Genomic DNA, 13,019 nt, shown 5'->3' on the forward strand with positions numbered 1-13,019 from the left:
TAGTTAACATATGCGTAAATTAAGTGTTGGGTGTATTAAGTGGCTGAATGCATTCTGTATGTATTAAGTGAAATATAAGTAATTGATGGTTATTTTTGTTTATTAAGTTAAAAAAGAAACATAAAATTTGACTGAATGATTAAGTTCTTAACTATTAAGTTTATTAAGTAAAGATGAAACGGTTGCTAAGCCTGGTTATAGTTATCAACCTTTCAATGGTTCTAAACCAATTAATACACACATTAGCAAACACAGATATTCTTTCCTGATATTTCATAAAGAAATTAATTAAACCATTATATAAGTGACAAAACAATCCCATATATCACAGGCCATCTTAACATAATAACATCTATGTGTTTGTGGTAGATTATATATCACAGCAACCAGCCCGGATGGCAGCTCAAAATAGTTTGTGTGTAATCGCTTCATATACTCGCAAAAATAATGCACAATTGTTTAGATCTAATCACAACATACTTTCAATGCGAGACCACATATACATACGGAGCATCACATCATCAAACAACATCAATAAATGTTCTCAGCTTTTGAAATCAAACAAACGCTCCTACGTCCAATCGAGAAGTTCGACACGAGAGGTACTTCCTATTTTTTACTTTCCGTCACACTTAGATATATTATTACCACCAATTTTTATAATATACCATAGTTAACATAATATACCATAATTAACATACAACTTTTATAACAAACTGTATATTTGTACAGTTGGGATAGATATTATCTCCTCAAATTATCCCAGCTTGAACGGCAAAGTTGAGAAGATATTAACCCGAATCTTAACAATTTATTATAATTTAAGGGGTCAAGATTTTCCTAACTTTATCTTTCAAATTCCTACTAAATTGATTCCCCGTACAGTTGTGGTACAATATTCTGTAGGTAAAATAGTATTTAATTTTTATTTTTATGCTACCAATTAACTATACATGCAATTCTGCCTTTCAGTGTGTGGCAGGGGATATTGAGTTAAAACATGCAATACTACTTAAACATGTTCGGAATCAATTGATCGCCAAAGCTATTGATCATCTTAAACTTGATGATATATTCATGGTAGATGCTATTTATCGAGTTGGGCTTGGTTATCTCTTTAAAGACGAGATCAAGTTAATTTTGGAACGACGATACTTGCAATTTATAAGAAAGGATTTCATTGAGCATTTGAATCTTTATGAAGTCTCTTTATGCTTTCGAATCCTAAGGCAGAATGGTTTTCATGTGTCTAAAGGTCTATAAGGATATCTCTACATACCTTCATTTAATTTATCTCTTGTATACTCTTCCAAATATATTTCACTTTTATTTATATATACTACTAGATGAAATGCTGGTTCACCTTACGTACAGATGTGTTCAAGCCATTCAAAGGAAAAGATGACAAGTTTGACGAAAAACATAAAAAAGACATTAGAGGTATGATGGAATTATATGAAGCTTCGCTGTTACGTATAAAAGGAGAAAACATACTTGATGAAGCAGAAAATTTTAGCAGCCAAATACTAGAGGATACAATCACATATCTTGATGATAATGATGAATCAAGGATGATTAGATATACACTTGAAAATCCTCAAAGAAAAACGTTAACGAGCTGTATCAAAGAATCGAATAATATAGTGCAGGAGTTAGCAGAAGTGGAATGCAAGATGGTCCAGCCCATACGTACAATGGAACTAAATCAAATCTCAAGGTGCAATTTACTCTCCTAGCTACTTGATAGGTTTACACGTACACAATCCCTTGAACCAGAAAATTAATACATACACACATTTACATGATTTTTGATTCGATCGTCAAAATTATGAACACAACTAAAGCAATTAAGTAACAAAAGTAATTAAGCATAAAAACAATAACTATTTGAATGGAAAGTACTCCAATTTATTTGATTCGGTTCTACATCACTATGTATATCTATAGAATCACACTATATGGATGGAGACTCAACTCAACTCCACTTTTTTTTTACTGGTAAGAGCTCCTGAAATTGGTGTGTCCATATCATGTTCGAATCCATATAACGTACTAACTCCTAAAGGGTTTGCTCTTTTATGTATTGGATGGGTAAAACGTTACATTCTTAAATGTCTTTAGCATGATTTGAACTTTTACCCCAAAATGAAATCCCTTGAAGAAAAAAGAGACCTCGATGGCTAGAAAAGGTACATTCTTGGGAACCGAATACATTTTACGCCTAGCAAATCAAATATAAATTTCCATACTTATGAGAACTTAAAAGTTAAAGGAGGAAAAATAGAAGGCAACGAAAACGGCAATGGTACCCAATCCCGGCAAAGCCGGGATACGGGGGAGGTATGATGTAGACAGACCTTACCTCTACTCAAAGGTAGAGAGGCTGCTTCCAAATCCACCAAGGTGGAAGGGACCTCCGGCCCAAGAAAGATAAAAAATATGGTTAGATACACCGGAGTGGAACCTTTAACCCGAAGGGAATAATCTCGATCTTAAACTCTCAATTTCAAAAACCCTGATCACGATCTCAAAAACGCTCGGTCTCCGATCTAAGGATCTAGGAAAAAGAGCCGTTGGGGAAAGAGAGAACAGAGGGTAGAGAGGAGGAAAAATAGAAGATAACCAAAAAAATTATTATAATCTGCCGATGTTGACAACTGGGATATCCTTTTTAGGCATGTGTTTGATGTATAATCCTTTTCTAGAAAAGGAAATATATTTAATGTACTTAACTTGACTTTTAAAGTAATTTTTTTACCTGAAAAATTATTTCTAATTAGAACAGCCCGTAAATCAAAAAGAAAATGCTATATGTAGGCATGTAGCTTCTAAAGTTGTAGTTAACATACATATTTTTTTTATGTTCATGATCAACTAAATGTCTAACATGCTATTTCGGAAAAGGTTCATGTAATAACCATTTGAATTAGATGAACCATGAGAACTTCTATATTATAACTTGATGTTCGTTCATATGTGAATGGTACTAGATGGGTACTCGCACGATGCGGCGATACTTTTGAAAAGGTGATGGGTAAATGTGTCGGTACCTTTTTGCAGTTAAACAGAGAGAGCGAGGGAGAGATGAAACCAATATTTTTGTGGGTTGATGTTGATTGCCTTCGAGATGAAACTAATTTTTATATTAGGGTTCAGGCGAGAGTAAGAGAGAAGGGGATTAAGGATAGACTTTGGGAAATAGATGGAAGAGTAGTACGGAAAAATCACTTAAAAAGGTGGAAAGGATATTTGTTTGTAGGAGGGTATAATAGGTATTTCAAAGGTAGAATGATTGGGAAAAAAATAGGTAGTTTGCTTTAATATGGAGTATAAATATATTAGGGTTCAGGCGAGAGCAAGAGAGAAGGGGATTAGGGATAGACATTGGGAAATAGATGGAAGAGTAGTACGGAAAAAATACTTAAAAAAGTGGAAGAGATATTTGCTTGTAGGAGGGTATAATAGGTATTTCAAAGGTAAAATTGTTGAAAAAAAATAGGTAATTTGCTTTAATATGGAGTATAAATATAAATATATTAGGGTTCAGGCGGGAGCAAGAGAGAAGAGGATTAGAAATAGACATTGGGAAATAGATGAAATGGTAGTACGAAAAAATCACTTAAAAAAGTGAAAGAGATATTTGTTTGTAGGAGGGTATAATATGTATTTCAAAAGTAGAATGGTTGAAAAAAATAGGTAGTTTGCTTTAATATGGAGTATAGATATAGATATGTGAATATATTCATTCACATATAAACTATCAAGTCATACTTATAATTATCGATCTGTATTCATACGTGAATAGTTCTAACATAAACCTTACCCTACTATTTCTATAAAAAAAAAAAATACTATTTCTCGGTCTAGTGCCCCGATGGCCCGATTGAATAAGTCCCATCCGTTATTGAGAACTCATGGCTACGCAACTTTGTGTGCGAACTACATTCTCTTATCTACATTGTCACCATCATTTATTATGATAATGTTAGCGATGTCTAAGTCCGTTTTAGCTTTTTTATTGGCTCTAGGAGGACTAATTTGACGGGATTGTTTTTTATAAGACTTAAATTAAAACCCCCACTCCTTTTTTGGATAACCAGATCCGTTGTTACGGATTCCATTCGACATTGACAATCAAACACAATTTTGAGACTAATTAAATGATTCAAATAACTATTTATCGCACTTGTTTAACACAAGAAGTAAATAATCACTGACTCTTAACTTCGTGTTAAAGTTGTTGTTTTTTTTTAAAGGTGAATTTCAACTCAGACGTGGCTGGGGGCAATTTTAACCAACTATCGTTGGACCTCACGAGATGTTGAGCATAAGCTGTAGTCTCTCAGCCCCCCTCCTTGTGGAAAATTTCTAGATGGGAAACCCAAGGATTGTGTCAGCCGAGGCTCGAACCCACAACCTTAGGAGAAAATCCACCGGGGCCCCACATAGTGGGAAGTGTAAACACCCCTAGCAACTGGGGTTTAAGCCAGTGGTTTCGTGTTAAAGTTGGTAACCATCTAAAATCACCTTCCTTTGTTGGTAACTACAAGCTTTGCTAACCATCTGGGTTACAGCCCAGTGGCAGAACCCAGGTTCGAATTCCTGCAAAAGCATATTCAACCAGCCAAGATTTCTGGGGTCTCACCACCAGGCAGCGTTGCAGGGTCGCTAGCTTGAGAGAAAAAATTCCTCTATGGGATTAAAGGGTTCCTAGGCATCTACTTTTTTTTAACTACAAGCTTTGCTAATCTATATGTACAAAAACCCCTTGCTCGTATGGTGTAGAGTGGCTTGAAGACTAGTAGTCTGGTACTCTAAAAGTCTAAATGGGGGGTAAGTAAAACTGTAAGCATTAATGCATAACTCATAAAAGCCCAAAACCGAAAATATTAACAACATGTAACTTGTGTAAGTATGTAAGTATTATCCAAGCCCAAAACCAAAACTTAATAACTATTCATAACAATTTAAAGCCCAGAACTTAGAGCCCAAAACTAAAACTGCCAAGTGCCAACTACACCATATTTCTTATTGGGCCGGCCCTGCCTACCAACCCGGTTCTACATCAATGAACCAAAAGTATTGTGTTATGAGGGTGCAAACATCTTTAGCGAAGAGCTACTTACTCCTTTTTACCAACTTTCAATCCACTTCATGCATTCACAAACCTCTCACTCAAAAATTGAGGCAGATTATTTTATGGGGAAAGGTTAGGTAAAGCATGCAGTATCTATCTTAGGTAAAGCAGGGGGAGATTATGTAAAATTCAGGGGAGTTTATGTAAAATTCAGGGGGTATGTATGTTTATTAAATTCAAAGGTTTAATATGTAACTTTTTTTAATGTGGCAATACCTAAGCTTAGGTAAAGTCTGCGGTACGGATCATTTTCCCTTATTTTATATTGTATTTCTTCATCAGCCTCTTGACTTGTAACTCCAAAGCCCATGATTTGTAAACCTTACACATCTTATTTAAACAAGTATAAATGCTATATACTGTATTACACAGCTCGACGGCTCTCTTTAGACACAGCTCTTTAGTAACGGTTCTCTTTAGTGACCGACTTGTATTATTGTCACATCAACCAAAAAAGTTGTTAATAAAGAAGTTAACAAATACATGTAATAAGTGGATACATACTATAATACAATATACTGTCATCACTCTAATAAACCTGGTCATGGAATCGTCATCTAATAGAGAACTCTTTGTTACCGATGGTGGATATAAACCGAAGTCCTACACTCCCACATGTAAGATGAAAGAACTCCAATCAAGTACATAAATTTATGTACTTACTTAAATACTGTCATTAGCAAAATCCTAATTGGTTTTGTGGTGGAACATGCAATATACCAACTGTCATATTCTTTTTGACACTATAATCTAATTTCATAATGGTTCTGTTTCTTACATTATGAATGACCAAAATTGGTGTTCATTCTGAAAGGACCAAGATTAAGAGATCACTCTTTGTGTTCATTCTGAAAGGACCAGAATCAATATATTCTACATCCACAAGGTTCCTAAAACATGACATTCTAATTATACTGATTCTATAGGTGGTGGAACGAAACAGGATTGGGGCAAGATCTATGTCGGGCTAGGAACCAACCTCTAAAGTGGTACATTTGGCCGATGGTTGCCCTTCCTAATCCCGCATTTTCACAGCAGAGAGTTGATCTAACGAAAGTTGTTTCCCTTATTTATGTTATAGACGACGTTTTTGATATATATGGTACCCTTGATGAAGTAACTCTATTTACGAAAGCTGTAAACAGGTAAGTATTGGACAGAAGGTGATTACATCATTTTTACTCTGAACATTTTTCTAATAATCTATCAAATCTTGTTATCATTATCATATATAATTAAGCAGGTGGGATATCAAGGCTATCGAAGAACTTCCATACTACATGAGGTCTTCGTTCAAGGTGTTATATGAAGTTACAAATGAAATCGCTGGCAAAGTTTCTAAAAAACATGGATTTAACCCAATGGACTCCTTAAGAAGTTCGGTATGATATTGATCTTTGCAAAACATAGGTTTTAAAGTAAAATTTCCCGAAATTAAAAAGCATTACCGTTTCTAGGCCTTGACTCTTTTAATTTAGTATGTGTGAAAACCCATCAACCTGTTCTAGTCCCATGATGGAAGCTTTGTGATTTTGAGTGAAATTTGTGGGTATATGTTTAGTTAAATTCCTAAAAAAATATCCATTTCTAGTTAACACATATAATTCAATCCGGTTTGGTCAAAAACAACAAATAACATCTTTTAACACTTCAGTGGGCGACACTTTGTGAAGCATTTCTTGTAGAAGCCAAATGGTTTGCATCCGGACACGTTCCAACTACAGATGAATACCTCAAGAACGGGATAGTAAGTTCAGGCATACAAGTTTTTCTTGTTCACCTGTTCTTCCTCCTTGGAGATGGTAGCACCAAGGAAAAGGCAAGAGTAATCAACGATAACCAAGGCATTGTATTCTTAGTATCAAAAATATTGCGTCTATCAGATGACTTGCAATGTGTACTGCAGGTGATTAACAAACTTTTTTTGTTCATATTTTTGTATTATATTTAGCACATGAGTAATGATATATCCTCCTAAAAATCCTCCTAGCTACAAGATGATAGATATTTGGTAAAATTAAGAGGTAGGACTAGGATAAAGAGTTAATGAGTTATAATAAAATCCAAATATCATATATTTGTGGTTTTAGGATGATTTAGGAGTATTAATCATTTTCCTTAACAGATCGACTGTTTCTAAATCGACCCCTTTATTGAATATATTGATGATTAGTTCACCACTTATTTTATCTTATAATTGGTTAATGTAAGTTACAATCTTGATACGAATTTTAATAATATATAGGATGAGAATCAAGATGGCCATGATGGATCTTTCGTCAAGTGTTTACTCGTAGAACATGGTGATATTTCAGTTGAGATTGCAACGGAGCGTGTCATTCAAATGATTTCCGATGCTTGGAAGTGTCTAAACAAGGAGTGTCTATCTGGTAATCCTTTTTCAGAGGATTTCACTAAAGGATCAATAAATGTAGCGAGATTGGTTCCGTTAGTGTACTCTTATAGTGACAATAATTCTTTTCCATTGCTACATGACATTTCCTAATACCGGCCAGTTTGCTATCTCTGTGCCTATGTATGATGAATTATATATGGTGTTTGTAACTTGTAAGTTTAATCTTTGGCTTAATATAGATGAGTTATTGTATACATTGTATTTATGTACCTAAAATTTTTGATTCTTTAAATGGAAAATGCTAAATACAGGCTACAACTAAACATGTATTTAAAAAAAAATGTATCCTTCAAATCAAAAATTCACTTCTTAAAAGTTTCTGTATAACTATTTTATGCACTTTAATTATAACCCAAATTAAAATGTTGTAAATACCATTACCCCTTTTACATATATGTTTAGAATCTCCCCTGCTTTGGCACTTACTAATATCTAACAGAACATACTTGTGTATATATGTTTGCATGTATAAACCTAGCTAAAGCGATGAATACCTTCAATGCATACTTTTGATCAAGCTACTGGTTAGATCACACACAAAAGTTTAATCAATAAAATGGTTATTGAATAACATGCTTCAAACCCTACTTCATCGGTACAAAATTTCAAGCGTCTAAGGGCTCCGTATAGCTATATTGCCAGCTAGGAAGTAAACTTTCGCCAATTGGTCACTTCATACGGGGTACCTTTGGGCACTTCTACAGTTTTCTTTAAAAAACAAATTTATAGAGTATTGACCAATGTCTTCTAGGCCCATATAGATTAGGCCCAACCTTATATTTATAAATTATAAAATACTGTAAACTCTCTATATTTTCAATTCATATGCAACGATTTTCAATAGTTGATAAACAATAGTTAAAATGCAACTACAAATAGAAAATAACATAAGAGGATAATTTTCGCTTTAATTCTATATTAATTTGATAAAGAATTACTAAAAATGTTGTGAAACAAATGATGACTAATCTAACTTGTACACTGTAGCTTAAATGAAAAAACCGAGCAAGTAAAAGAAAAACACTTAATTAGCACTTGCAACCCAACTTAACACTGAAGTGTAAGCTTCACAGACTGCAATATATATAGATGTGTTATCAAAAGGTGGATATTATTCTTCCTCGACGCTGCATTTTATAGGAAAAACCAGATTCAATTTCGAGGTCTTGAGTGAGTATTACTCAAAATTGTTTTTGATATGTAACTCGATTGGTACTCTTACATGTCGAACCCATGACTAATGAAAAAACCCAAGTGCATTTGCCAGTCATGCTGACTTCGTTAACCTATATTTATAACCTGATTTGAAGTCAAGTGAATGCCTATTTGGACCGATTGGTATACATACAATAAACGAAAATTTCTATGATAATTCATAGTTGCAGTATAATTAATGTAGAAGATTATAACTTTCTAAGTCAATGGTTCAAACTCTTCTTTTATAATAATGTTATGTGATTTATTTCTCTCGATTTGGTCCTAAAAACGGGTTGGTGGTAAGATGGGTTGGTAAGGACTAAGGACTAATAATGGTTTGATTATACAATAATACAAATAATCAAAGTATAAAATATATTTTTCCAGTTCAAAAGAATAATTATTCTACCTAGGCATGCGTGGTATGGCTTGAGATTTGTAACTCAGGCTAATTGATTCGAAACCGAAACTAATTTCTTGTATTTTTTTTTTTTTTTTTTTTTGGATACGAAAGACAATTTTAAAGATAAAAAATATAAAATAAATAACGTTTGTAGCGCGTGCAAATAAACAAATCTAATGTACACTCCATCAAGTTCCTACTCCTATAGAATATACGGTTGGAATGATTAATCGCTACAAATTGGAACATTTAATTAATAATTAATCAGAATAAAAATCAGGGAATCAATCACAAAGTTATGTTTTATATAACCTTGATTATATGAACATGTGAAACCGAAAAAACAATTTAGGGATGTGTCGGACTTTAAAATCAGAATCAAACTACAAATTTTTTTCATCAAAGCATTCAAAATCGTGTAGTTATCTGCTTTTAAAAATCGTAATCACTAATCAGCATATAATAAGCTATAATTTGAAACACCTACCGTATCTATATATATATGATCGATCCATCAATGTTATTGTAAGCTTGGTGTATTTATCCCTTGAATCGGCTGAATCTGGAGAGTTTTTATATCGATTCCACGTCTTTTGGATAGATTTCCGTTGTCTTGTGGATCTCGACGAACACATTTAACAACGGGCAAGGGGTCTGATTCTCTAGTCACCTCAACTCTGTTGACCACGATATCGTGATCATCACTACTAGTCGCGTAATATTTCTTTGATTTAATCGATATAAGTTTTCTTTCGTTATGACTCTTACTTCTCTTCAAAACGAACTTTGTGTTGGAAAATGTACTAGTTTCGATCGCTGGAGAAACTATACTTTTACCCGGTACAAGATTATTGTGGTGCTTTGTGTAACGGTTTGAATGGCCTAATGGTTTGTTAATACAAGTAGCATCCATTGGCGTGGTAACGAGGTTTTTTAGAGAGAATAGATTGTGTCGTTTGGAAAGAGTAAATGATTTATCGTGGGTTGAAGTTGATATGACACGGTTACTGTCGTTGTTGTTGTCGTTGTTGTTATTGTTTCTGTTGTCGTCGTATATGGTGATCGTGGTTGACTTCTTCTTGATTTTGCCGGTCCAACTGATTTTTGGTGACGACACGGCCGGTAAATCAGTATGTATTACGACATCTTTTTTTGAGGATCCGCAAAGAAAAGGAATGAAGAAGCTCTTATGTGAGTTTTTCCCCATTTGTGTGTTGTTGCAAAGAGATAGAGAAAAGTTAAGAGTTACTTAATATAAGAAATGTGGCTTGAGAAATGAGGCAAAGAGGAAGGCTAGTTTTTTAGTCTATTGGTCAAAAACCTTTTCACATTAACAATTGTTATATCACGTCACGCTATCATGTTTTATATTTGTTCAAAGGCATCAGTAGTATTAAAATAATCAAGTGATAATTACGAGTGCATTATAAAACAACCCATAATTAGTCCACAGGTGGTGGTTGATAACTTCATAACAAAAGTTAATCATACACTACTATTATATATTTTGTAAAGTTACACTTTACAGTAATATTTTGTAAAGTTTTACATTAAATTTTGTTGTAATGTTTTACTCAAAGGATTTTATATTTTATGAATAGCTCATTACGTAAATCAAATTCTAACTCTCTTAATACATAATACATTTTTTATACGCAACAATTTTCTTTTATTTGAAAGCCAAACTATCATAATGTTAAACTAAGTTAAAGGCCTAGCTAGAAGACAACAACAGTTTCATGGAACCACCCCCACTCTCGAGATATAAATTATGTTAGAAAACATCAAGGTAAAAAGATAGAGTTAATTACTCGTATTAAAATCGTCATTATGTTTAGATTTCTTCCACACATTTCATAATCTACGATTTTGGTATTTGATTTTAAAGCCGCATCAACAATTTTGGTCCAAAAGTGTTTGACTTTTTGACTAAAAATGTTTGACTTTTTAACCAGAATTGTTGACTTTTGGATCAAAAGTGTGGATGGAGATCAAATATGAGAGATCAAAATCTATAATATTTAACAAACTACAGGGACAATTTTCGTAATTAACTTAAAAATTATAAGAATTGAATTATAATTATATGTTTTCAATAATTATATATCAGAAAAAAAGTCATATTTAATGTCTACAGCTAAACACATTCTAAAAACAATTTCATCTTAAGTTTACGATTCTATTTAGTATAAATTCAACAACTAATTAGTTTCTCCGAAAATAATGCCATAAAACTGGGAAAATATGTTTATCTAATTACTAATTAGTTTCCAATTAGCTACCGTTATTATTAATTAAATATCATATATATACAGCATCATCATCAAAGTTCCAATACTGATCATAATTATAGACATTAGCTAGGTAGACAGCCATGGACAATGACTACGAGTTTGATCCGTTTATTATATTAATGTTAGTAGGATGGCCAATTATTACGGTAGTAGTAGGTGGCCCACTTGCTGGTCTTTTTATTTGTATTATTAAGTGTTGTTGTGAACGTCAACCTCCGACACAATCAATCGGGATGACCACAATGGCCATTCGTGAGAGTAGTCCCGAATTTGCAATAGATATAAGTGATGATGAGGCAAGTGATGATGTCAGCGAGACCGAAGAAGAAGAAGAAGAAGAAGAAGAAAGCGCTTTTGAAGAAGACGAAAGCACCCCGATTGTGGAGACCAAAAACAGACTGAAGGAACACAAGTACAACGATGGCACACGCGACATTATCAATAACAATTGTGTGATATGTATGGAAGGGTTTGAAGAGAATGAGACAGTCCAAGTTGTGTCGTCGTGCCAACATCCGTTTCATACTAAATGTATTTACGAATGGTTGTACCTTAATCCAAGTTGCCCTATTTGTCGAGTATATGTCAAATCGTGATTTTAGCTGCTAAGATTAATTGATTTAGATTGTATATGCAATATCGTGATCTCAAACAATTCTTTTTATTCATGTATATGCACAAGCTTATTCGGAGATTAGGTTTTGTATACTTTGCAAGAATATGTTGTTTTATATCTTATATGAAAACCGATCTATTCTATCTTATGCATCTTTTGAAAAAAAAAATACTCCATACTTTCAGTATGATACGCTATGACGATCTATTAATTGAGTTTTGTCTTCTTTTTTGGTAGAATCCGGAAACAATTTTCTAATTGTAGCCTTATAGGTTGAGGCAAGGCTATTTTTATATGAAAACCCATAAAAAACGGTACATATTTCATCAAAAGGTGGATCATGTTAGATGGATATCCACGGTGTTTATCATCATCTTTACTTTATACGTACCTATTAAAAGATGGAAATATGTATATTTTTTTTCTCTTAAAGAAACCTAGTCATCGTGGCACATTGCATACTTATGATTCCAATTTGATCGAACCTCGAACCACGTTAGTGCTTAATAAAAAGTTTTCAACATCAAGAATGTAGGATTATTGTTTGTAATTTATTGACGATTTACTCCGATACTTTGCGCCTTAAAGCTATTGTATGGGTTGTTGATTAGCTAGCTTGTTCCCAAAGATAATTAGGGTTTATCTTTTTCTAAAGTTTCGATCATACTTTGGATATATTTATCCAATTTTCTTATTATCGTTTAATAACGATAACGGTGAGGCCTGAAAAGAATATGCAAATCCATTTCATATTTCCGAACCTTTTTGACATCCATCCATATATAAGCAAAGCTTCGTGTTAATCCATTCGTAAGGGCAGACCTTTGTATGGTCTACCGGGTATATCATCACAAATTTTTTAAACTTCTCCATTAATGTAAAATTGCAACATTCGATGACCTTAAACATAAATTAAAAGACATATAATACTTGCAAACAAAACTAGTTATAACATT

At 33.3% G+C, this 13,019-nt stretch overlaps 2 protein-coding genes across 2 annotated transcripts; both read left to right on the forward strand.

Moving 5' to 3' along the window:
• Positions 1-344: 344 nt before the first annotated feature.
• On the forward strand, positions 345-7,757 carry LOC122608148 (probable terpene synthase 13). Its single transcript, XM_043781240.1, has 7 exons — positions 345-602; positions 973-1,255; positions 1,375-1,717; positions 6,064-6,282; positions 6,381-6,519; positions 6,792-7,043; positions 7,383-7,757. The coding sequence occupies exons 1-7, from the start codon at positions 396-398 to the stop codon at positions 7,641-7,643; spliced, it is 1,704 nt and encodes a 567-aa protein (XP_043637175.1). The 5' UTR covers positions 345-395; the 3' UTR covers positions 7,644-7,757.
• Positions 7,758-11,527: 3,770 nt separating this feature from the next.
• On the forward strand, positions 11,528-12,043 carry LOC122608861 (RING-H2 finger protein ATL54-like). The gene has a single exon (XM_043781936.1). The coding sequence runs from the start codon at positions 11,528-11,530 to the stop codon at positions 12,041-12,043; it is 516 nt and encodes a 171-aa protein (XP_043637871.1).
• Positions 12,044-13,019: the final 976 nt, after the last annotated feature.

This window comes from Erigeron canadensis, chromosome 7, assembly GCF_010389155.1.
Source record: "Erigeron canadensis isolate Cc75 chromosome 7, C_canadensis_v1, whole genome shotgun sequence".
Classification (NCBI taxonomy): Eukaryota; Viridiplantae; Streptophyta; class Magnoliopsida; order Asterales; family Asteraceae; genus Erigeron; species Erigeron canadensis.